The sequence below is a fragment of the Diadema antillarum genome, unplaced genomic scaffold (genome assembly GCF_040938485.1).
Source record: "Diadema antillarum isolate AM-2024a unplaced genomic scaffold, OU_Dant_1.0 seq00000098_RagTag, whole genome shotgun sequence".
Lineage (NCBI taxonomy): Eukaryota > Metazoa > Echinodermata > Echinoidea > Diadematoida > Diadematidae > Diadema > Diadema antillarum.
The window spans coordinates 518,577-546,360 of record NW_027271187.1 but is presented as its reverse complement, the minus strand read 5'-3'; the positions used below and the strand labels follow the sequence as shown (position 1 = coordinate 546,360).

Here is a 27,784-nt window from a genome sequence, read left to right as displayed (position 1 = left end):
CAGACAGATAGATAGAAAGATAGATAGATAGAAAGAGAGATAAATAGATAGATGGGTAGATAGATAGATAGATAGAGAGGTAGATAGATAGAAAGACAGAGATAGATATATAGACAGATACAGAGAGATAGATAGATAGATACAGAGATAGAGAGAGAGAATGATGCCATCTAATATTCATCTGCTCTGGTCCTCCTCTTCTTCCCACTCGTCTCCTGGTGGTCTGTGGAGCTTCGTCTCGCTTTGCCCTCCTCCTCCTTTGTGGGAGAACAAAGAAAATAGAAAACATGTGACGTAAAATGATGATATTCTTCGATGGAGAGTAAAACAAAGCTTCCGTATGGATATGTGTGTTGTGGACCCTCATAATAGCGAGCTATTAGATCTGCGACGCGAAAGTTAAGACGACGCCTCCTCCCGAGTTGGACAATGAAACGGCTGTCGCATGCATGTGCAGAACACCACTTTTTGCCTAATAGCCTTGTTTATAGCATTCGCATTGCAGATCTAAAGCTTACTAATAACAAAATGCTCATGAACAGTGACATCACTTTTGAACACTAGAAAAGCACTCTGAGAGCGCAGACCTCCGCCAAGCAGCTACTTTCCACCATGATCTTGCCCTTCCATAGAGATCGGTGATTTCCACCCACTGAAAAATCGCCCGATTTCCCAATATAGAAGCCTTTGTTACGTCATAAACCCTCAGCTGCACCACGGCGCGCCTCGTCCTAGCAGAAACTAGAGCACGCACTTTAGTGTGCGCATGCAAACCTCAAATACGTGCAGCCCGAACTCCCAAGTTCATTGACCCTACCTGCCAAAATATAAAAAATCTGTCATAAATTCCCCCAAAATTCTCGGATCACCACCAAAAGTTAATCGTTAGGTACTTGTGTCATTCTCAACCTTTCCTGCAAGTTTCATCCCAATCCGTTAAGAACTTTTTGAGTTATTTTGCACACGAAAAAACGAACGAACGAACGAACAAACCAACGGTAATGAAAACATAACCTCCTCCCTTGGCGGAGGTAATAAAAGAGAATGGTAATATACACTGGATTGGAACTCCACCATCACACACACACACATACTGTAAAACATGATATTTTATTGGCCTAAAATTTTCACGAATTGGAGGCGATGGCCTTTTTTCACGGCATGACATTTTGGTGAAGTGCCTCTGGCATTCAATGCATATAGTGTAGACAAGAGCCTTCGCGTGCATTTTAATTTCATGAATCTTGGCTCCTGCAAAATTCGCGAAATCAAAATGCATGCAAACATTAGAATAGTCGTTTTACAGTACACAGACCAGAAAAAAAAAAAAAACTTTTAAGGGTACAATTTCAACTTCAATCAATCTTGTTCTGATGTTGGCGGCAATTATGTATTCCTCTCTATTCTTACAGCGCTTGTTGAGCTCAAGAGAGGCAATACCAGTGGCTCACATTTCAAAGATTGATTTGTTACAATGTATGGTGTAATTATAAGTACCTAATCTTTGTTTTAAACAGAAAGAAAAGGAAGCATGATTTATAATTCAAGTTACTGCGAAACCATAAATTTTTCGTGAGCATGAAACTTTCGTGGATTTTGCAAGGAGCCAAGATTCGCAAAAGTGAAATGCTCATGAAAGTTTTTGCCTAAATGATGCCTTGACCACCAGTCACCAATTTGAGAAAGTTTCAAGCCGCGAATAAGGTCGTCGGCTGTTTGCTGGTTTGACAGTAGTTTACGCTATCACACTGACCTTTGTGGTAACCTCTGACCTCCTGGCCATGGCATCTCGACCTCTGAGCATCTTGGACGCATCAGGCTGCTGGACCATCAGTTGAGTGGAGATGAATTCCTGGGGGAAAAAAGTTGACAATATTTACCTTTTCATTCTTCATTGGGTGTTTACCCCATTGAAGACTGGTCCTATCATACTTGGGCAAGTGTCTATGGGAAATAATTGTGTTATAGCACAATCAATTCATCCACAACGGGCTACATCAAATGATGCTGGCAAATACTTTGATCTAACTAACAAAGGACCATCACATTTCATGAAAAACACAACACATCCCAGAAACCAAGCATAAAAAAAGGATTCCAATGAACAATACTACTGACTTGTATCTCGCTCTCTGGCATAACGGCTGACCTAAAATGGCATAAAAACATCACGCAATGACACTGCAATAAGATACAAAGCAGTGCCTAATGCATGTATGAGATAGTAACGTAATGCTACAGTAGCAAGTTCAAGTCTGTCACTGTACCTCAATGTTACTGATGACGTCGTTCTGCATGCTGACAGCCATGTTGTAGACATCGTGGTCCGAGCTGTTGTACATGATGGCGTTCTGGAACATGAGGAGGATGTTGCGGTGGAACGCCTCCGTGGTTCTGATGGTGCCGTTCTCGATCTTCTTCTTGATGGAGCTGAGGTCCATGGGCTGGTGGACGATGCTGCAGTAGCCAGGAGCGATGTCATCGGTCACTGGGTGCAGGAACACGCTGGCATACCTGTCAATCAGAAACAAATCGGGGTCTTTTAGCCTCTTTGTAATCTATTTAATGATAAGATGATTTCATACAACAACTAGAAATGTCGCTATGGCGACTGGTATGTCTCCGCCATAATGCATGGTTCTCCCAATTGGTCTATACTACAATGTCTTGACAATGTGTGATGAGTTTCACATAATTGGCAAAATATTAAAATGACAGGTTTGTCACAAATGTGTTGAATGTTCACTTTCCTTGAACTAGGTTTACAGTGTAATTGGATGGACGGCTATACTGCCTATAAAGAGCGCAGGTATTTGGGGATTTGAGGATTTTTACTTCATTTTTGACCTTTTTTTTATAAGTCTATGCATTAAGTAACTTTAAAGGTATGGAGAAAAGTGTAATTTCACTATCAAATAGTACAATTTTTGCATTTTAACTTGGCCTTTGATCCTGGACCTTTGACACTATGACCCTAAAATTCCCAAGAGAATCACTGTCAGGTAGAATATTCATAGATATGTACGAAAGTTTCATGATACTTGGAGTCACTTTCGAGATAGGGAGGAAGAAATGAAATTTAGCACTTCCACTTGACCTTTGATCTTTGACCTTTGGGCAAGAAACTTCCCAGAGTATCTCTATTGGGTTATACATGTACATATCAAGTTTCAAGAAATATCTGGCAAGTGTTGCGTAAATATGAGGGAAAAAGTGAAATTATGAGTTGACCTTGACCTTTGACCCATGACCTTTGACTCATGACCTCTACATTCCCTAGATAATCACTGCTAGTCAGTACATGCATATGCACTATGTTCCATGAAGAGACCTTGAACCATTTCCAAGATATTACGGAAAAAAAGTGAAATGTTAACATTTTCACTTGGCCTCTGACCTTTGACCTTTGACCTCATGACTCGAAATTCTCTCTGGAGAATCTTTACTTGGAATTACATGTATACACCAAGTTTCAAGAAAAAACCTCCAGGCATTGCATAGCTATGGAGGAAATAGTGAAATTTTGAGCATTTGACTTTAACCTTGAGCATGTGCACCCAAAGGTTAATAGGCACAACTTCTGCCACTCATGCATATACATGCCAAGTTTCATTAGGATACCTTAAACAGTTTTTTAGTTACGCTGTCCACAAAATTCATTACGGACAGACGGACAGATGGACGAACGGACAGACGAACGGACGGAAGGACGGACAACCCGAAAACATAATGCCTCCGGCGACACTTCATGGCGGAGGTATAAAAAGGTTGGAAGAAAATGGAAAGAAACCATGATGGGTCAAATTCAATTCATAACGTCAAAGCAAAACTAAGTAAAACATATGTACAACTATGAAAAGAATGTACAAGGGCTTGTAAAGTAAATATCAGCTTGGAGTAATGCAACTTCAAAAAATTATGTTGGCAATAAACCTGAAAACTGCAGGAAAACAAGTAGCTCAGTGTGTGTGCCCTTTATATACTAGTAAACACCCCAAAAACACTATGGCCATAACATAATGAAACCAGCTCTTCTGGAGAAATCTTCAGGGGTCTCCCTGAATCATTTATTTCATTGCTGTTACAGCTCATAACTTTTTTGGTAATTTTTTTGTTTTGTTTTGTTTTTTGTTGAAATGTTATCTTTTGATTCCTTAATGGCTTGTACTTGTATCACAGATAACCTTACAGCCAAAATCATTGTTTACAATGACAATACAAAGTAATTACTGTTGCAATCCTCTCTTCCCAAGATTTTAAGACCTTTAGTCCCACTCACTTGTGGCTGGCGGCGGCTCTCCACACTAACATGATGGCTTTCCTCCACAGGCGGTAGGCATGGTCCTCCTCACTGTGAAAGCAACAATTTACGAAGCGAATTTTCATCATTCCTGGTATCTGATGTCGCTAGCAAGAATGCATTGTCTATTACGGGGGAACTTCGTAATGATGAGGACATGAAAACCATGACTATTACCTTGTTATATGAGATTTCTCACAATATCAGGGCACAGAAAACAGAGAAACATGAAGACTTGAGATCTGCACTATCACTTGATATAAAAGAGAAAGAGTTTGCTTTATAAAATGGGTTCAAGAATGTAGCCAATTGGAAGCGCTGAAATGAGTCACGTGTGCCTGCATTAATTTCTCACTAACATCCACGGCCTGACGTCACAATGTTTATACTAGCAGTGCACACTCAATCAGTTGTTACAAGTGCGTCTCGCGCTACTATACGCGCTGTCAATCCTGTAAACAACTTCTAGTTCGGGCTGCCGGCCGGCCTTTCTGATCTTGTGTGCATAACATGTGTGGCGCACGTATACTCTTATACGTACAGTACTTATATATGCGGGATTTCCGAGTGCGACGTGCGTAAATGTTTGAGACGAACATCTTCGGACATCTTACAAAGGTACGTGAAAAATGCTGTTAGTTTTCGACCCATTTTATAAAACAAATGATGCACAGGATTATTTTGTGGCGTTAGTGGAGATGTAGCACACTCGAGGGTATTTACAATTGTGAAACATGCACGAGGCGAACACTCTATCCTGTGCATCATTTGTATAATATTCAACCTCTTCAAAATGAGGCTCCGCTGCACTGGTAAATATAATACCACACTGAACTGGGCATGACACAATATGTATCAATTGCTAGAGAAAAAAAAGTGAGTGACAGAGTGGAAAAAAAAACAACAACAAACAAACACCTGACTATAATCTTGTTTACATAATGAAAATGACAGCAGAAGAGGGCATGTTTCATGGAATGTCATTGCACTTTGGAGGGGACCCCCAATTAAAACACAGATCAGTTGGTGAGCACCTCATTGATTACAAGCTTAAAGGCGTTGGCACATTGAATACGGTCTGGGACACGGAATGGACCCCATTCCAGTGCAATGGTGCACAAAACCAGTGAAACTAGCTGTTCTTATGCTGTTCACACCAAACACACATGTGCAATGATAACCAGAATGGAATCCGTAATGCTTTTTATGTGATTGCTCTAGAAGCGATTTGAAGCGGTCCAGGCCACACTGGCCCGGATCAGATTCGATGTGATGGGGCATGTACACTTGTATGAGTCTATCAACTCTACAACGAATGTAATTTTGATGCATCCTGACTGATAACCTTTTACAGAAAGAAATTCAGAAAGAAACATAATATGCTCAGGAATTCACTGCACTCAGGGCTATAAAAGAAGTGGCTACAAGGAAATTAAACAACACTATGAGGCTTTGTTACGAGGCTTTAGGCATATGATGTAGGCTAATGAAGAGTGGTGTGGATAGGTCCAGGGATGAAACTGACATACACCCTTGATGTTATTAGGTAGTTTTCGATTGGGTGAACGAGAGGGTTGTGACGCCGAGCCCAAGCCTACGTCAAGGCGTCACGTCTGTACGTTGACCTGCTGCTATTAAACACATTTCGATTTCAGGCGTCACGTCTCGTGGCGTGTGCAGGAGGCGACCTGTGCCTTGGGTGCATATATGCGGAATTTGTGACTTGTTTCTGTGCTTGTAATATTCATTTTGTCTTTGACTAGATGCCGAATAAGTATCCTGGGATGAATTATGTGGATTTTAAAACATGATGCATGGTAAGACTACAAGGTAAATGGACTGCACCAGGCCAAGCACCGAGATGTGACTGCGTACAGCATTACGTGTAAATGCATGTGTGGGACTAAGGTATGCAGTTGCAAAGTGCGAAACAGTGAAAGCGGGCAAATAAAGTAGGTACCAGAGGCTGTAGTTTGTATGTCAGCGCTGCTGCTGTGACGTATCAAGATCATAAGCTTTCATGTAATTAGAATATCAATATTCTCTCGAAAGAAAAAGGAAAACAGGTGAACTGAGCACGGATTTCCCGAGAGTCATCTTGCTCTTTCGCATGATTTTCGTCTATCGCAGAGGAGTGTCATAGATAAGGTGGGTTGAGCGCGGCGCGAGTGAATTGGGTGGACGGTGATAACCGGGGTGAACGCGTTCGATATTTGGGTGATGAGCCGAGGGTCGACACTCACTCATGCGCAGTACGTAAAAATTGCGTCGACCCACGGTGACGCCTGGCTCAACGTGCAAATCGAAAAGTGCCTATTGTTCCCATCTAAAGATGACAAAAATACAATTCAAAGCATCCCTCAATGTGAAAAGAAAAAGCAACAGTTGACCAACCTGTGGGGCATGGAGGATGGACTGTTTGGAACGGAATCGCTGAACATGGACGTCGGGAGCGACAGGTTGGCCACCGAGGTGTCGTCGCTCTCGGACGGTCTGTCGTGGTCCTCGGAGTCGGCCGCATCGCTCCTGGTCTCGTCCTTGAGGTCATCCAGACTCATCAGACTGTCGTCGCCATGGAGCTTGACTTCCAAGTCTTCATCATCATCCTGATGCACACACACACACACACACAAAAAAAAAACCCAACAACATTACACATGTCTGATTGATGTCTTGTCAGACCATTATGATATTCACTCCTGAAGCAAAGTAAAAATCCGCCAATCTAGTAGAACCTCCTTATATAGAGGTCGGACATGGTGAGATACCTGATTATTCATCTCATACTGTCTTGTTTTTATTCCTGATATAATAATATACCTGATAAAACGATGAAATTTCGGTGGTTCCAATCAGCCAGTAACATTGAGGTTCCTGTATATGCTCTATTACCATGCCCACTTATGAGACCAGACAATCAATTACTGATATTTGAAATTCGAAACACTATTCCCTGTTGTCATCTTTCGAGACATACGAGGTAATATCCCTCCTGCACTACAGTTCCACTCAAATCACAATACATGATGCTTCATTGACAGTGAGAGGTATCGAATATGTTAACAGTTAATACTTCGGTCCCAAGCATTCAAAATAGTGTGGGGCTTTGAGGAGAAATAGGATCACACTCACTAAAACTGTACCCGTGGAATCTTTTGCATCATTTGCATTTCCTGGAGATGCATGTTTCATGAAAATGATGCTACAACTGACTGCAGATGAATTTCATCAAATTTGGGCATTCTGAGGGCTATGCACTCTCCCCATCCCAAAATCTGTCCCCACGTTCCAATGTCAAACCTTCGGGGTCGGAGGAAACCTAACCTGTTTGACCGCCTTGGCCCTCATGCTCTTCCGTGACGCATTGCTGGGGCGCCCTCTGCCCCGTTTCTTCTCCGACTTGGCGGGGACGCTGGGAGAGCCCGGGTCGATGTCGGCGGGCTCGTTGGGCGTGCGGAGGAGCTTCCCTCCTCCCGACTCCCCCTTGCGAGCCTCCACCTCCGACTCCAGTTTGGAGGCAATCTGTTTTAAAATGGGAAACACGCATTTCTCAACACACATACTTTCATGGCAACATATGTGTATTATGTACACACAATTTGACTCTTTCAATAGAATAACTACACGGTCATTGCCATTTTGACCTATAATTACATACCAGGTATATACACATACACACATATAAAAATATGAATGAGCTGACTCAACATTTAGAAGATCCTTATGAGACAGGATTAAACATGATATGGTAACCGTTACATGAATAAGAAGATAAAATGATTTATAGATATACACACTACACAGAAAGCAGAATCAACCAAAAAAAAAACCTTCACTCATTATCAAAGTACAGATCATACTGTTGATTAAAGCTGGGTGAAGAGGGCACGGTGTACAAGCACAACATTAGGAGGGCAACTATACAGTGCAATACATTGATAGACAAAATAACACTGCTTGTGATATGACATGTTATAGAAATCTGATGCTGAAGTAATTTCAATGACCTACAAGTCTGTTGGTGATTGTAACAGCTCATATATATTCGCACGGTGATATATGTTTGCACTCTGAGAAAAAAAAAACCTACAGGGAAAGGTGGTGAAGGAGAATACAAGATATCAGTATACACCGATACATCTGCCAATTGCTGTAAAAGTGGAAAATTTTGTGCAAATTATTTTTTTGTGTGATTGGCCAGGTAAGAGGAATTTCGTGGATCTTCACATTTGAGCAAGCACTTTACACAGCTCACCAATGCCACGGCATCAAAAGGCTTTGGCAGCACATACTACAGTAAATGATAACTAGTCCGTGTTGCGACAGCACATTTACTCATTCTACAACAAAGACCAGCGAACGTGAAGAAAACTACAAATAATATTACTGTTATACCCCTAAACTATACCTAATTCAATCTGACCAAAGATTTTAAAATAATGTTACATATGACGAACAACAAAATTCAACAACTTTTCTTTTCACGTTGGTTTCATATTTTGTGAAATGTGCAAAAATTTCCACACCGCAGAAATTTCCACTTTTATAGTTTTTGGCCATGTGGGTTGTGTGTTAATTGTGATGACATACAGCACAATAAGGAATATAAGTGGCCACACACACACACACACACACACACTGCACAGAGAGAATACTGTCAAGGCATTGCCTTTCTGACTGAGCTACATCAAGCAGAATTTAATGTGCTCTCAAATGTGGTGCTTTGGTGTGAACAGAACATGGTGGGACATTTTGAGGCTGAATTAAAAAATTGCTCGACCATGGGGTTGGAGTCTACGACTACCTCACGAGGCGGTTCGAAAACATGCAACATTACACTTTCACTTCGCTTCGCTTTGGTGTGAAAGGTCAAAGGTCATCTAATGCCCTGCCCTTTGTGAGCCACTGCAGAAAAGTGCACACTTGCTTGGCTCCCCACGTTATGGTGATACCTATACTACTGTAAAGCATGATATATTCGTGGCCTGAAATCTTAGCAAATTGGAGCCGACCGCCTTTTTTCGGCATGAAATTTTTGTGAACTGCTACTGGCATACAATGCATACAGCATTGCACACAAGAAATTTTGCAAACATTTTAATTTTGCGAATCTTGGCTCCAGCAAAATGAAAATGCACACGAATATTCCTCATTTTATAGTATTGCATGAAGACCTTGCTTAGCATGCAACACTAATGTATTGCATCGATGGCATATTTCTCCGTTGCAAACAGAGGTTGGCCTCCCCTCTGGACGTGCTCTATCTGAAATCTACTCTTGGTCTGAAAACAAAGCGAATGAGTCGCAAAGGGCATTTAAGAGCACTCCTCATTCTGCTTTGTGGGTCTGAATGGTCTATGCATTACCGTTAGAGCAGACACTACACACAGCAAGGGGTTAGAGCCTAGGTAAGCATGAAATATGATAAGAAGTCTGCAGCCTATTACATCACTGAAGTGTGATGACTGTCACTGTAAGATTTTTATACAGTTCCCATCAGTCCAGTTCGAACACACACACAAAATTGATAGTTTTTCAAAAATCAATTTGCTCAGTGGCAGGCAAAATCTGCTAATTCTTGTGCATGGACACAAAAATGGCTAGCGCTCCCAATCCACATTGATGCAAATATCATTTTAACTACGGTTCTTTGAAACAAACCGATAACTTGTGTGTGAAAGGGCCTACTCTGCATGGCTGGTAAGATTCAATGTTGCAGTGAAGTTAAGAAAGGTCTCATCACTACGCCATTCATACAAATATGAACAGTATCATGTTGGACTAGCACCATGGACACATTCTTAAAAAGTCCAATATTTGCAGGTGTGCCATTTGTTGTTTGGATGAATAGAGGTATTGCAAACATTTCCCAAGAATACCACGACCACAACAAACAGTAGTAGTCCATTTGAGAACAACTTTGAAAATGTGATGAACTGTTTCGTTTGATTCTACATTACCCTGTATATGAGACTGAATCGTTGACAAAATATATCATCACAAGCACCTAGATGTGTGTTCGCAACTCTTTACCACAGTGCACCTGAGCAAATTACCTGGTTTACCTTGCATTATGTGTATGCATAATAAATATCAACACAAAAAGATACATCTTTTTTTTTTTCTATTATCACCAATACTAGGAAATGGAAATGTGCATAAATACATTTTGTTTTCATTATGGACAGACTTTAAGCATTCCACATGTCTGGTTGAGATGGACTGGGAGGATGAGACTTAGCTGTAAATATTCTTGTAGAGATTCTTTCAAAATGGCATGAATTGGTAAATATTTGTGGCAGATTTCCTGCTTTCCATATATATTTATTGAAATAAATCGGCAAAAAACCAGGAGAGGCAGCTTTGCTATGAACACCCTGGCCTCTCATTAAGTGGCAAAGAAAACCATTACATCAGATTTGAATCCAAAGACCCACTGAAAATTATTTTCAGAAACATGTCCGTACTCAAAGGCTCACTGGCTACTTGTGTTCATTTAGACCCATACACAGATCAGGTACTGGGTTTGTCAATGTGTCTAACCATTTTATTTATTTTTTTTAAGGGGGGGGGGGGGGGTCATATTAAAGCAGGGGCAGATCCAGGAATTCCATAAAAGGGAGATGCCTCTACGAAATTAAAGGGGGGCGCACGCCCCCCATTTTTTATCTTTTATTTTAACAAGAAATAAAGACCGGGCGCGCTTCCGGTGCTCCCCCTTCTGGATCCGCCACTGTTAAAAGGCATTATTTACCACTGGAGATGAAACAAAAACCTGGCTTTAGTCCTTCAAAATAGTTCAGAAAAGTGAGTCAGTGATAGAAACAACCAATGTAAAAATGTTAATCAGTATAATCAATTTTAAGTAGTGTTAAATATTTAAAATGTGAACAATAGTTATAATAAAATTGTTTCTAGACTAAACCGTGTACAGTTTCGGTTTATTGAGATAAATAGTGATATCACCTTATATTTTAGGCTTTATGGCGAAATTTTTATGTGGTAGGATGTTTTGTGATACAACTGACCTACACAGATGGATCAAATGTTATTACTTGAATATTTTTAAAATCATGGCTCCCAATGGTAAATGACACATTTAATATCAATATCTGAATCAAGCCTCTGTGCAGTTGAATGTCAAAGTGTAACCAAATGCCTGTCATCTTACTATTAGAGTAAATGTAAGCATGTGGGGATGGGATGTGTGACAGGTTAGTCATGGCAAGCAGTATGAGTCTACCTCAAGTCTGCCAAGCTGTTGAGTAGAACGACATTAATGGGACACTCCTATCCATGCACAAGAAGTTGACTCTGACTGCATTGAGTGCAATCAAACAATTTAAGAAGGCTGCGGAATTGGAGACTTTCTCCAGAAATATGAAAAGCGATTTTGGGCACAGACTTTTCATACTACTCACATAACTACTATCAAAATTAGATGGGTGCTGTGGTCATCATTTGATAATTCTGACTTTAATCAGACATATGAATATCATTTTCATTCATAATTAAGTGACTTTAACACACCATTTTAAAGTCATGATCCTTCCATCAAAGCAACTCTTTTAAACAAATTTTCATTCTCGAATCCATTTGAAGAGGAAATTTTGGTGAAGGTTTGCAAGCATGATAATAGATTTGTGAGGCAATGACATGACATCATATCATCACACAAGTATGACAAAAATAAATAATACCAAAATTCCAAATTTGATAGGACCACTTACACCTTTCTGTTTGTTTGATTTGACTCAAGTGGTTTCAGTCAACTTCAGCACAGGGATGCCAACCTTACAAACAACATTGCAGTGTTCTTAGGGCTGAAAATGCTTTTTTTTTTTTTTTTGCCAAAAAAGTATTTTTATCATTTCTGCAAACAGACATGCATAGTAATACAATTTGGGAAAAACAGTGTTTTCACTGAAAGTTGCAGCATTTTTGCCACCCCCCAAAAAAACAACAACAAACAAACAAACAAAAAACCCAATCCAAAATACTGCAAAAACAGTAGCAGCTGGCATCTCTGAGGAACATGAAATAGAGTGTCCTAGTAAGCAAGTGTTATGAGACCTGACTGTAAGATACATGTACATGTAGTTAGTAGATGCGCTGAGAAGAAGAGCCAATATTGAGCTTGACCCCTGACCTCCGAGTCGGTCCTGTCACCGCTAGCCCTCTGCGCCTCGCCCTCGGGCGTCTCTCCCGTTTCAACACTTTCCATTTTTACGACCCCTTCCTCCACACCTTCCTCTGCCTACAGTTCGCCAGAATTTCAAACAAGACACCACGTTTGGGGGCGACGGTGAGATGTGTGCAATAAGGACATATCATATCACAGATTAATTAAGAGCTGCCCTTGTGCATCATCCACTGGGCGAGTGCAGCAGCTTACAAACATTCAACAAGTCTCTAAATTTTCCCCAAGATTGCACTGGACATTGCAGAATATTGTCAAACTAGTCTTTCATTTTTTTATTTTTTTATTTTTTATTTTTGGGGGGGTTTGTATCGTTCCATATGACATAATGAGAATCAACTACATTTGAAGGGATGGCATGCTACAAAAGATATCATGGTTGCATCACTGGCTCAGAGCTCAAAAGTAGATTGTGGTGCTTCCTGCAATTATATACACTGCATTAATAGCATATCATTCATTCCTTTCATGCAAACATAACTTCAACATAAGCCCCGGTCAGACTATGAGAAACTATGCATCATTCACTTCCCCATCACTTCCCGTAGTTTTGAGCACGCAATCACACTACTAACAATCTACATGAGCAATGCAAAAAATACTCGTAGTTTCGGTCCCTAACATGCATGTCCCGCACGGGCAAAAAGTGCGCGCCCTTCTTGTATGTCGCAGGAAATGTGATCACGTATCAAGTGTGCAAACATACAGTAAGTACAACAAGAACAATCGATTTCAATGACCACAGATGTGGTACCAGAAGTGGATCTTATCATGTGACAAACTCCTTGTAGTTTTAATCATGCGTGACCATGTGACACACACTACGTGTAGTTTCACAGGAAGTGAGAACTTTCCCAAGCACTAGCAGGAAGCTTCCTGGGAAATATCGCTGGTCTGTTTTTGAGAAGTTAGCAGTCAGACTGTACTAAACGAAGGGAAGCAAAATACCGGGAAATGAAACTCACACATAGTTTCTCATAGTCTGAATGAGACGATAGTGTAAGTAATCACATTAAAGTGCACGGAACACTGTTAGGAGGCACAAGAACACACTATCAAAGTAGGGACAAATGCATTTCAAAAGCATTGCACATCCAAGGCTGTGAAAAGGGAAAGTTGTACTCAAATGCTTGTTGGGAAAAAAAAAATGATACATTCACAAACAATTCATCATCTAGCAGCTTTGGAATATACCAAATTTGTTTCTCAGAATCTTTACAGCTACCAAGAATTACAAATTAACCTTACATCTAACTCAGCACTTTTGATAAAAGCTGAGTGTTTATCATTTATTACAACCCTCCCCAGCCTGATAAAGTAAAAGTGCAGATCATATGAAATCTACAAGATACATCATTCAAAATCAACAAACTGACAGTAAATCATTCCGACACTGCATATGCATATCACACTGATTGCATAGGTTACAAAAAATACATGAAACCATTTTTTTTTCTTACGACATAAAATGTAAATTTTTCCTAAGTGGGCATTTGTACACAATTCCAGAATAGTAATTAAATGAAAAATGTCTGCTTTATATTTTCATATTACTGAATATATCATCAGATTATTTCTGTGTTTTACTTTACAGTGTTATTCTACATGGAAAAAGAAAAAGAAAAAGAAGGATAAATAAATGCAAATGTAATGTACAAGATAAGAAAGACCTCTGAATTCACAAACCTCTGCAATTGCCTCCTCCCTATCATCCATAATGGCATCCTCCAACTCAACATCTGCTTTATCTTTGTCCTGGGCTGTTCCACTTTCTGCCGAAGGGGATGGGAGAAGAAGCTTAGAAAGGGCGGGACTCTCTGCGAGAACAGAGTGTGGGCAATGGAATGAAGACTGATTAGTGAGCTGGTCGCTGCTTGGAATGGATTGGAGAAGATTATTGGCCGGCTGGCTCTGAAGCAGACAAGACATCACACCAATTGAATCAGGCACCTTGCCGCATGGTGACTGCGTGAACGCCAAACAACCTCTCCTTTTAGGAGGCATTATAAACAACAGTATAGATGCGTATGAAGCCTTAGAACTATGGGTCACACTTCACGTCACAGAATAGGATATCACTCCATCAATTGCTGAAGACATATAGTCAAATCCAGAGGAATGGAAAAGTTCCAGGGCACTCGCCTTCATACTGAAATGATTGACTTTTCTTTTTTCTTCTTTTTTATTTTGACAGTAACTGCACACACGCAATGCTTTCAGAAAATGAAGCACTCACTTGAGAGTAATCAAAAATGAATTCGCCAGGCCATCCTTGTCAGCAGGACAGCAGAATATGGTTAGAGATGGGTCATTCTTTTGGGATTTTTCACAAAGGAAAATCTATATCTGAATTTTGCTTAGGTATGTGTGTGTGTGTGTGACATGCACACATGAAGGTGGGTGGGAATGTTTTGTCAACTTCATACAAAATAGTGCCTCTGGCAACACTTTGTGGCGAAGGTACAAAAACAGCAAGGTTTCCAGACGTCAATTTCACTCTTTATTTAGGGGGGCATCAGTAATTTCCCGGGGTAAACCACAAATAAACTAGTGATGTCACTGCACTCCCATTTAATGGATGCGCAAAGATAAATATGTTGGGTGATATCTGCGTTGCTTCAGACCCAGCTCAATTCAGAAAATTGCGGAGGAACACGCAGCAAACAGTCGACAAGACAAGGTTGGGTTAGGGGTGATTGTGGGTGCGTGGAGGGTGGGGGGGGGGGGGGAGGAAAATAGGGGGGCAAGGAGGAGTGCAGAATGATGAAGAAGAGGGGGGACAACAAACATGGTTATATGTCTGACTGATTAGTTGATGCTACTTCTATCAATGGAGCATGGCTATTGCAGCGTCTGCGAGAAGGGGGAACTGCATTTTCAAACCAGCTCCGACATACAAATGTATACTGTGAACACAAGATAGACACACAATAAAACATTTCATTAAAAATGTTTAAGATTTCAAGAAAAAACGAAAGTGAGAATATGGGCCTCTAGAGATGGGGGATTTATTCTGCAGGAGAAAAAAAAAAGTTGTTTTGAATAAAAGAAGAATATGAATCCTTCAAAAGAAGAACAAAGGAAGTAAGAAAGAAATTAGACTAATCTAAACCAACAATAAGTTGACTTTTCATTTTTGAGTATCTCTTACTTTTTTTTTTGATTTAGGGTATCTTAAGGATGCTCTACATGATGGTGAAAAAATTGAGGTCACATGACCCCTAATTTCTGTAATACAGACATATCAAGAGGAAGCAACCCTACAGATTTCCTCATAAAACAATGACACTTTTCTTCATTTACTAGGAAATTTATTCCAGAGAGTTGCTTCCTCTTGTCATGAAACGGTAGAAATGCCTTGCAAACGACAGGTGATGCTGTGAGGGAGATGGACGATATTGCCTGCTACTTCTGCGCGTGTCTGTACTAAAACATTTAGGCGTATGTAAAATGTATGGATAGACAGCACGACGCATTGCTCCATGCGATCTCATGTATTCCACATGCAAATGTCTACCAAAAGTCACAAGCGCCGGCTTGGCACATACACACAATATCACGTGAAGAATGACTTAACCCAATGACCAGCTGGTCTATACATTTATGTCTCCTGATGGTCAATGGTGGTGTGGACAATGTTTATTATCGTTATGTTGCCACGACTACAAACTACCATGTACATCATTAGTCTGTGCTTTTCATGGATTGAAGATGTTGTGAAAAGCCTTATCTGTGAACCTAGATTACAGTACTTGGACAAAATAAATGCTACCATCATATATCTACATATTCTTTCTCTAAAAAGAAGAAAAAGAAGAAGAAGAAGAAGAAGAAGAAGAAGAAGAAGAAGAAGAAGAAGAAGAAGAAGAAGAAGAAGAAGAGAGGTTGTACAACTAAAAAATTGCAGAATAACTTCAAAGCACAGGATAAAAGATCTTGATTTCTAAAAGTTATATAAAAATCCCTTGAATCCTTCATGGCAGAGACATAGATATCAGACTTACATTCCAAAATTGCCCTATCACTTTCAATATTTTCATGGACTTTATCGCATATTTCCAGGACTTTTCAGGAACACTACAGATGTCCAACTTGTTCAGGTCATGGGAAAACTTAAACACAGCTTATGTGGCTGTTGAAATGCCTTTCTTTTATGTCATTAATATCATCATTATTCATCATCATTCATTTGAGAGAGATTATTATCCATAGAGGTGGGTGGTATATACAATTATACTGAAAAAGTGGCAGGAACTTTAACTTTTACAATATAACAAAAATGTCAGGGGGAAAAACACAAAAGAATACATCAGAGACTGAAAAACAGTCTTGAATTCTTCTTCAAAGTGCAGGCTTTTGAGGTACGGAAGAGTGTTGGGGGGGGGGGGGGGGTAAAGGCGAGAAAACAATAAATACTGTGAATTGTGAATTCCGGATTGAGGGAGAGATTGTCAGAAGACATATTTACGAAAATAGCACTAAAGATTCATAAAGGAGTGGGTGGGATTTGGAGGGACAGGGAAAGGACGGGATGGGGAGACACTACAAACAAATTGCATAGTTTGAATCTTTAGCATTTGACATGCATTGCATACAAACAATTACTTTACACTCTTTGTCAGCTTTTAAAAGCATATTACATCAGTTGTAAGTGTGTGAGTTTTTTTTTGTGAATATTTTTGTTTATTGCCAGGATTAAAACAAATGCAGGAAAACAGAGTCAGAATAACTGCATCTATCGATTAAATATGAATTTACTTTGTCACAATGGATATACAGCAGATGATTATATATCTAAGGATTCTTGATTTGAATGGTAGAGTTAGACAAACGGGTGACGCAAGAGTGAAGTTGCAGAGGATTGCCAACAAAATTCACATGATAAATGCCAATGCTGTTGACAGAGGTATTTTAATACCTAAAGACATCCTTTTGAGTCCAGTGAGATAACTTGCTATGTATTCATCATGTATTTGAAATATAGGTAAAAGCTCATACTGCAGATATATAATCTTTTGTCTGTTCTCTTCTTTTGTTTTTTAGTCTTTGATTGTTCTGCTAATGCATGTGATCAATGTCACTGTAAACAATATGGAAGCCAAAAAAAAAAAAGAATAAACGAAAAATTTCCCCATAAAATTTAAAGTACATTAACGCGTTGAATGAAGATGAGTCCCAAGTATATTTGGGCAAGTGTCTATGGGAAATGTGTGTTGTAGCAAAATCAGTCCGTCCTCAACGGGATAAAGATCCTGTAGCATGGGATTCACGGGTGGCCTGATTCATTCTCTGCCCACTGGGGTACATTTTCGAAAACCACAAATAGCATCAATCTACGAATCTGTGCATCGAAGCGTACGCTAAATGGTAACTGTCTACACCAGTCAAGATTCTTTGACCATGTGTGTAATTAAACGGAGATCAGTGATAAAGCTGTACACAATTCGTTACGGGGATTCTCAGACATATCTGAGCCAGACCAGCCTTCCCACTCCATGTCAACCCCCCCCCCCTCCCCCCCCCCAATGCTACTGATATCTTAGCGCTTAGAGCCATTTCATGTGATAACGCGCTATATAAATGTTGCGAATTATTATTATTATTATTATTATCATTATTATTATCATTATTATTATCATTATCATTATCATTATCATTATCATCATTATTATTATTATTATTATTATTATTATTATTATTATTATTATTATTATTATCATTATCATTATCATTATTATTATTATCATTATCATTATTATTATTATTATTATTATCATTATCATTATCATTATTATTATTATCATTATCATTATCATTATTATTATTATTATCATTATTGTATCTTTAAGGTTTGTTTTTGTTGTGCCTTGACCTGGACCACACCAAGACAAATCAAATTTTGTTGAAGCAACAAAATATCTGGCAATATAAATGGCATCCAGAACTCATATACTTTTTCAAGGTTTGTTTTAGGTACAGATCATGAATGCCCCCCCCCCCCCCTCTACATTTTGTTAGTCCCATGTGTTAGAAATTGTGCAAGGCTGTTGCATGGACTACCCAAATGAGAACGGGCAAACATATAGACATAAACATGGTTTCTCCGCAGATGGGCCTCAGAAGGATGCCTTTAGGTATACATATGTGGCGGCTGAAGTGAAGAGAGAGAGACTCAAACCTTCTACTTTGTCAATTGGAAATTCAGTATCTGCTGGGGGTAGATAAAAACAGTCTCAAGATTACATATCAAGGCAGCTATCCATATGTCTCATATATACCATCTTAGCAACTCCCTGGTAAGCTGTGTTTCTAGCTAACTAAAGGTATTTCAGCACCAATCACAGAAATCCTTAGAGAAAATCACTTTTCCAACACTGTTCTATGAATATTAATGATAATAGGCTTCCCACACCTCTTGCATCATTTGTGTGTATCGGTGCAAGTGTAACAGTTTATGCACTCAATGCATGCTTGCCTTTATTGGTAGAAATAGTGTCAAATTATCTGTCAAATGTTCATTTCCATTTAAAAAACAAACACAGAGAACCTCAATTCTATAAGTCAGTGGAGTGTGAAATTGGGGAATTTTTGATGAATACTAAATTAGGTTTTAATCAGCACCATCCCCAGATCCCTCAAGCATAGATTCAGATTTTAAGACCAGTCAACAAGTTACACAATTACACTTAACATATGACTAACCCTTGACTTTGGTGGCTACTGCGGCACCAGTTTTGTGCTTCTCATTGGCTGCAGACTCTTTGGTGGGTGTGGCCTTGGTGCTGTCGGTGAAGATGTGCGTGAACTCTTCTATCGTCACCGCCTCCTGGTAAAACGTGGCCAGAAAAGATTGTCACCGATGAGATATTTGACAAAATACCAGAGAATACGCATACAAAACTAATACTGCCACACTCACATACACAAGTAAAGGGATGCCAACCTTGTAAATAGCACTGAAGTACCCTTACGGCTGGAAAAAAAAAAAGTATTTTTGATGGAAAAACAGTATTTTTTACTTTTCCTGAGTAGATACGTGTTGTAAGATATAATTCATTTTTAATGAAACCTGCAGCATTTTGGATAGAAATCAGTCCTAAATACTGCCAAAAAATACTAAACACTAGAAATGTCGCTATGGCGACTGATATGCCTCTGCCATAATGCATGGTTCTCCCAATAGGTCTACAGCATATCTAGACACTGTGAGATGACAGTTTCACATAATTGGCAAAATATTAAAACGACAGGTTTGTCACAAATGTGTTGAATGTTCACTTTCCTTCACCTTGAATTAGCTTAAGTGGGAGAGGGAAAGAGGGAGAAAGATAACTGGTGACATTTTGTATACAAACCAAACAGAGAGCGGGAGCTGCTCAACACCTACGGTACATCACACCGAGTTGCCAATTTGCCTTACTCTCTAAATTTTTATTTTTCATAACTTCTTTTGTCTGTCTGATTCCCTTCCCCCCCCCCCTCAACACATACACACATTTCCCTGATCTGCTCATCTGATTATTTTGTATTCCTGCAAAGCAACATAACATCACGATGAAATTTCTTATTAAGTAAGTGCTGATGATAGATGACTTTGCCCATCGTCCATGAGTCATTACTTCTGATTGGACGTCTCCCTTCCCAGCACCCTTGGCTTTCTCCTCCTGGCTGGTGAGCAGCGAAGACAGCAAAGCAGGCTGGGATTGCTCTCCCTCCTTGAGCCCAACATCCTCCTCAGCATCGTTGGTTGCTATGCCAACAGGCTCGGGGCTCTGTCAAAAAAAGAAAAGAAAAAAAGAGTTTCCATCAATCATTTCAGAGTTAGGACTGATTGCTGAACAGATTCTTGCGAGTCTTCCAGCTGTGAGAAGCCTCTCATTACATTTGTTCTGCTGAATCACAGACTCGAGTCAAGTTCGGGACGAGAGTGGATTCAAAGAAAAGGAGCCATATTCTTAAGGTCAACATTGTCGTCGTTTGTGCTTGACAATGCTGAGATTATTGCACAGATTCTTGAACATCTTCCAGATGAAAGAACTCTCTTTACCTTTACTTAACTGAATCACAAACCTCGAGTCAGGTTGGCTATGAGAGTGGATTCACCAAAAGGAGCCTTATTCTTGAGGTCAAAATCATCATCATTTATGCTAGGCAATGGCTTCATGTGAAGCTGCCACAAACAAGCTAGGAAAACATACCTCCACTGATATGATGGCCTCGGACTCTGCCAGAGACTCTTCGGCTTCTGTCGCCGTGGGTGTGGCCTGTTGCTTGGCAGGGACTTTAGGTGGTCTGATTGGTGGGCGCCGCTTGTTTGGAGACTGCAAGGCAGGTTTGGGCTTGGCTACAGGAAAGAGAGAAGTCAGACATCCAAGGATACAGTTTCATGTCATGAAGCACTTTAAAATCCTTAGCACAGGGTCGATGTCTCAAGCTACTGAAGTACAGGGCGAGGCTTTATGAATGAAAAAGCTCTGAGGCCAGTTTTAACGTGACTGAAAACCTCTAAACTGCTTCAGAATGCAAAACACATTTACAGAGAAGCGTCTTTGTCAGACAGATAAGGCACAAGCAAAGCTGCACACATTTGAACCACATATTATTTGAGGATATAACAAAATTCCCACATTCACAGTTTAAAAAGAAAAGTTCAGTTACGTAGACTGAGAGATGCAGGGTTTGCTCTCCAAATATCAAAGTGTGGACACTCAAGGATTTTGTCATTTTGACTTCATGAAGTATAGCAAACTTGAGCATGGGGTGGACTTTCACTTTTAAAGCATGCAACGGGAATGGGACTGCTACCAGTGAAAGAGTCATCTCATCTCACCGGTAACTGCTACTGTTGCCTTGGTCTCTGCTGCCAGCTTCCTGGCTTCTGCTGCCTCCTGTTCCTCTTTTTTCTTCCTGGAATTACAAAAAAAACAAAGACACAATGAGACCAGAAAATGTGACCATGACATCATAAGTTATGCATACATTGACTGTCTTGGGCTTATGTTATCATCATGCTACTGATCATCATCTTGCATATGAGGTAGTACACCAATCATCCTCTTCAACTTTAGATTATTGTTACAATTGATGCTATTCGTTGTATTTACATTCATCTCTGGTATAATTCACTTCTAATGCCAACGCCACCTCCTTCATTATTGTCATAATCATCATCATCATTATCATTGCAACCATTACTATCACCATCACCACCGTCACCATTACCATTACCACCACTATCACCAACATCATCATCATCATTACCATTGCATCCACTATCATCAACATAATCATCATCATATTACCATAACCATTACCACCACTACTACCAACATCATCATTATTACCATCTCACCATCACCAACATCATCATCATATCACCATAACCATTACCACCACTATTACCAACATCATCATTATTACCATCTCACCATCACCAACATCATCATCATATCACCATGTACATCATCATCAGTATCATTATCATCTTCATCAGCACCATTACCAACATAATCACCACCACTATCATCATGATCACCATCACCATTACCACCACCACCACCATCATCATCATCACCATCATCACCATCATCACCATCATCACCATCATCATCATCATCATCATTATCATCATCACCATCATCACCATCATCATCATCATCATCATCATCACCATCATCACCATCATCACCATCATCACCATCATCACCATCACCATCATCATCACCATCATCATCACCATCATCATCATCATCATCAGTGCTCCACTGTGATGCTCTGGTATCAGAGGCCGTGATGACAGTGTCTTACTGTTGGATGCCTTCCCAGATGGCGGGCAATTGGTCATCCATCTGGCCTGACTGGATGGCCCTGATCTCCTCCTGCAGCTGTTTGAATCTCTTCCTCTCCTCGCTGATCTGCTGCTGGAGCTCCTCGATGCGCTCCTGGGTCATCTTGCGGACCAGGAGGTCGACGGGGGTCTCCACCTCCCCCTTCTCCCCACTTCTCTTTCTCCTGCATTGGCAAGAGCATTGCGGGGGGCATTGCCATGAATGACTTGCAGCACATATATATGCCAAACAAAATATGCGTTCATGTTTGCTAGACCAACTTGGAAAATGTACTGGCAGGTAAAGGGCTCAAAAACAATACAGGGACATATAGGTATGGTCAAAGACGTCTTTCATGCTACTAACATTCTTAACCACGATCTTATCGATCATGATGAATAAAAAATGCAAATATTTGTAAATATACTGTAGGTTCAGAGAAATTCAAGACATACAAATCATTAAAATCTTTTGACACGACATGTATTACACAGGAAATAGCACTGATCTGACTAATTTAAACAAGTTAATGTAAAAAAAAAAAGCTTTATCACTTTAGAAAAAAACAGAAGACTTGACAGGACAAGAAAAAAAAGGTGATAGAATGTGAGAGAGCATCAACTAGAAAACCGAACTTACTTTGGAGTATCAACAGCTTCGAGCATGGCAGAGTACTGGATGGCACAAAACTACAACACAGAAGACAGAATTGGCAAGAAAACAGGTAAACAAACAAAGGTGATGATAAAACAACAACAATTTATAGGAAAATCCACACCTGGCATGCCTGGAAGACCAATCAAGTGACTGTGCATTTTAGGAGTTACCGTCTTTTGTACATTATGCAGATTGAATGCCCCACCACATTATAAAAGAAGATGTTTTACATAGCTAGACATTCTGTCACCTCACACAGAACACTTAGTATCAATGAAAGGGGATGCAGTTAACTGTTGATTCATTTCACATCTAAAACTCTTCAAACTTTGAATCTTTATCATGCAGTTTTTATCCTGTCCAAAGCTTACTAGCACAACTGCTCAATAATATTTTCTCTGTATATTAGCTGTATCAAGAGGTAAAGAAGTTAACAAGAATATCCTTCTTTTTTTTCTTGGGTGCAATGCTGTCCCTTTCTCTTTAAACTCATGGACAACATATAACAAACAACTTTGAGTAGAATAAGTATCACACCCATCATACATTGAAGCCTAAAATGGAGAACCCTGTAGAAACTCATCCTTTATCCTCATGTGATGACACCACTGGAAAGTGGTATGCTGCCCTCTACAGGTGGCTGAAAAAAAAAATTGTGCCACGGAATAATTATCTATGACTATACATTTGCCTATAGATGTACAACCACATGAAATTTGGGTGATCATGGAAGGATCTTACAATCGCAACATTGGCATTTGTATGAGTTATGGCTGAAATCTCTTTACGGACGACATTACGAAAGCACATAAGCAGGTGTACAAAACAGCCTAGTCCCAAGTGGGCACATCTAGATGTCAAGACTGTTTGCACGCTGGTGAGAACCAGAGTTTCAACTGTAAAGGGATAGATAATTGCACTGTTCTAAGCACACGTTGTGGTGGTGATACCTTTGTTTCCTATAATGCCAACAGTTCCACATACATGCAGAACTACTCTTCCTGCAGACATCTTCTAAAGGGGGAAAAATGCATCTTGAACACCATGGAAAATATGATCCCTACTGATCAATTAGTCCTCCCCTCCCCCCCCCCCCCCCCCCCAACACACACACAGGGAGCCCAAGTGAAAGTGGCTTTGTAAAGCGGATCTCAATCTGAAACAACAACAGCAATCCCAGTACCCAGACATGCACTGTATGACTTCAGCTGACAGTGTTTTGTACAGCTCCATCCCTTGCTGACATTGACGAGGGATATATGCAGTTTGTATTTATATCAACACAAACAATACTTGAGCCTAACGAAGTTGAATTACCGGTAGGAGCAAGGTGACTAGAATAGATGATCTGACATATCAACACAAACAATACTTGAGCCTAACGAAGTTGAATTACCGGTAGGAACAAGGTGACTAGAATAGATGATTTGACTGATTCATTGAAGAGAAAGAAAGAAGTACTTGTCAACAAAAAGCTTTGCAGTAGAAACAAGGAAAAGTAGAAATTACGCGGTGCGTAAAATATGTCCCCGCCGGAAGTAGCATTTAGTAGCAAAATGTACAATATAGGTAAAAAGATCAAGGTCAAAGGTGAAAGAAGTCAAGGGTCAAAATTCTATGTAGAAGTTTTGAAGCCCTCACCTAGTGCCATCACATAAAGCAAACGGAATCGAAATCGGGTTAGAAATGGCGAAGGAGTAGCATTTTGTAGCCAATGTACAATATAGGTAAAAAAAATCAAGGTCAAAGGTCAAAGAAGTCAAAGGTCAAAATTCTGTGTAGAAGTTTTGAAGCCCTCACCTAGTGCCATCACATAAAGCAAACGGAATCGAAATCGGGTTAGAAATGGCGAAGGAGTAGCATTTGGTAGCAAAATGTACAATACAGGTCAAAAATCAAGGTCAAAGGTCAAAGAAGTCAAAGGTCAAAATTCTGTGTAGAAATTTTGAAGCCCTCACTTAGTGCCATCACTGAAAGCAAACGGAATTGAAATCGGGTAACAAATGGCGAAGGAGTAGCATTTTGTAGCAAAATGTAAAATATAGGTCAAAAATCAAGGTCAAAGGTCAAAGAAGTCAAAGGTCAAAATTCTGTGTAGAAGTTTTGAAGCCCTCACCTAGTGCCATCACATAAAGCAAACGGAATCAAAATCGGGTTTGAAATGGCAAAGGAGTAGCATTTTGTAGGCAATGTACAATATAGGTCAAAAATCAAGGTCAAAGGTCAAAGAAGTCAAAGGTCAAAATTCTGTGTAGAAGTTTTGAAGCCCTCACCTAGTGCCATCATATAAAGCAAACGGAATCAAAATCGGGTAGGAAATGGCGAAGGAGTAGCATTTTGAAGCAAAATGTACAATATAGGTCAAAGGTCAAGGTCAAAGGTCACAACTGAAATTCTGTATAGAAGTTTCAAAGCTCCCATGTAGTGCTATCATATAAAGCAAACAGAATCAAAATCGGGTTAGAAATGGCGAAGGAGTAGCATTTTGAACATTTTGATCACACACGGACGCACGGACAGACGGACACACACACACACGTACGGAGCCCGTTTCATAGTCCCCTGCTCGAACTCGTTCGGCGGGGACAAAAAGACTTCTGTTTATGGTATCGGTTACAATGAACATAGACTGTGTCCTTGATTTGGAGAGTGTTTTTTTTTTTAATATAAAAGACAAAACAACCCAAACCTACAGTAAAAGCTCATGAAACAAAGTTTACTCAAACAGTTTGTGCGGTCAACGGTGTAGAACTTGATTGAGGAATGTATAAACAATGTAGCTTTCAATATGCCAGTGAACTTCTGCATTGTGAGCTGGGTTCTATCAGCTATCATCTCGCCTCCTTTGCTCACAACATGAATGACTGGCGACCAGCAAAAATGGTGGTCTTGAATCGCATTGGCCAGTGCATTATATATATATATAGGAAACCCGCAACCCTTACTGTTATTCTCGCACATGGCAGCTAGGCCACAAACGTGGTGGATTGCTGGAGGTGTCAGACAGCCCAAATGAAGTTGTTACAAAAATGTTTCAACTGATTTGCTACTCGAGTCGAATGACTGGGGACACCATTATGGTGTCCATTACACGCAGAGCTCCATACATGATTTTGTGCATGAACTCATTACTGTTTCCAATTTCTTGAGAAAACACTATTATACATTATTTCAAAGACTTACAACAACAACCCATCTTGTAAACCACTTTACAAGGTTTGTTGCAAAAAGGAGTTCATCCAAATGATTTTTTTTCTCTTTTTTTCCCCTTATATAAAAAAGAATCAATTTTTAATGTCAAACACACACACACACACACACACACACACAAATACAGCAATCAACTGTTCTGCCTACTTGCATGGCCACACCTACAAACGGTTACTGCTCACAACTGATTGCACACTGGTTTTACACAGACTTGGGTACTTTGTTTAGTATGTGACCAATATCATTAGAGTGATCATATGCAACTCACTCTTTACTTGGTCAAAAGATCTCTTCCCAAGTCTCCAGTGAATGTAACATCAAATGAAATAATGCCATCTTGCGGGAGACTTACTGGTTAGACTTCCTTTACAATTTCATGATCTGTGAGTGTCAAATCAGTGATCTCATTAAAAAACAAGAGAAGCACTCGGAGAGCGCAGACCCCCGCCAAGCCCGCCAACTTTTTGTTTACATCATCAGCTGATCCGCATGCACTTTAGTGCACATATATGTAAACCTCAAGAATGCGCAGCTAGAACGTTCAAGGTCGTTGATCTTATACGCCAAAAGAAAAAAAAAAAATAAAATGAATAAAAATTCCCGGATCACTACCAAAATGTAATCATCTTTTACTTGTGTCATTATCGACTTTTCCTGCAAGTTTCATTCAAATCCGTTCACAAGTTTTGGAGATATTTTGTAAACAGACAAACTGACGTCAATGATCACTTAACCTTCTCCTTCCTTGGTGGAGGTAATACTGTATACGCCATATATTTTGCGAGTCTAAATTTTCGCGAATCAGGAATTACAGACGATTTCGCGAGTGGTTAAAATCGCGATCATGGAGTACTGTACTGAATGGAGATAATGTACACGCATACGTCAGATCCACATTGGGATCAGAGTCAATATTTTCGTGTGTCTTTAATTTCGCAAATAGCACCTGACTTGCAAAATTCGCGAAAATAAAAACCTCACGAAATATTCGGCGTATACAGTAACACTTAACCTCCTTCCTTGGTGGAGGTAATAACACACACACTCCCACACTCTCTCTCCCTCCCTCTCCAACAGGAATGCCATCCCCTCCAACAACAAAAAAAAAAAGAAGGAAAGAGAAAAAAGGTCCTGGTCTTTGAGAGGGACGGGTACCTTTTGTGAAAACCAGTCAGACGGACGGCTGGGATCGATGAGGGGCTTGATGGCTCGGCTGACGGAAACCCAGTTCTGATCGCCACTCCGCATGACGGACGAAGCCAGACAAAGCTTCTCTCTCGTCGTCCATTGCTCCAGCGACGCCGTTGTCGCCATGGTGATGGGTCTACTCGGTAAGGCTACTCTGAAGTTGTGCTATGAACTCTTGAAAACAAAAACAAAAAACGAAAAGAGAAGTAACTTGAGGTGATCAAAAAAAAAACACAAAACACAGGATACTGTCGAAAAATTTACTGTAAATACCAGTATGCCTTGCAATGTTGAATCAATCAAACATCAGAATCATGTATGATGAATTTTCCCCCTTTTTTCAACCAAATTAATTCGAGCAAAGTGCAGTGGTGACTCTTAGCAGTGGAGTGGAAGAGAGAC

At 40.0% G+C, this 27,784-nt stretch overlaps 1 protein-coding gene across 1 annotated transcript; it reads right to left on the bottom strand.

Annotated features, from left to right (window-relative positions):
* Positions 1–170: 170 nt before the first annotated feature.
* Positions 171–27,508, bottom strand: LOC139726748 (bromodomain-containing protein 8-like). The gene is made up of 15 exons (XM_071637742.1): positions 27,350–27,508; positions 22,967–23,016; positions 22,308–22,511; positions 21,331–21,407; positions 20,699–20,844; positions 20,120–20,272; positions 19,203–19,326; positions 18,679–18,708; positions 14,187–14,317; positions 7,625–7,822; positions 6,695–6,906; positions 4,280–4,351; positions 2,268–2,514; positions 1,754–1,852; positions 171–257 (listed from the first exon to the last, which is right to left on the bottom strand). The coding sequence occupies exons 1-15, from the start codon at positions 27,506–27,508 to the stop codon at positions 171–173; spliced, it is 1,989 nt and encodes a 662-aa protein (XP_071493843.1).
* Positions 27,509–27,784: the final 276 nt, after the last annotated feature.

What these genes read in the sequence shown, in the direction of transcription:
- LOC139726748 (XM_071637742.1), bottom strand. Translation starts at nt 27,508, where the DNA reads ATGGCGACAACGGCGTCGCTGGAGCAATGGACGACGAGAGAGAAGCTT. An exon ending in AGGCCATCATATCAGTGGAG is followed by an intron (nt 20,273 to 20,698) that starts GTATGTTTTCCT and finishes TTTTTTTGACAG; the next exon opens with AGCCCCGAGCCTGTTGGCAT. An exon ending in AGTAGCCACCAAAGTCAAGG is followed by an intron (nt 18,709 to 19,202) that starts GTTAGTCATATG and finishes TACCCCCAGCAG; the next exon opens with ATACTGAATTTCCAATTGAC.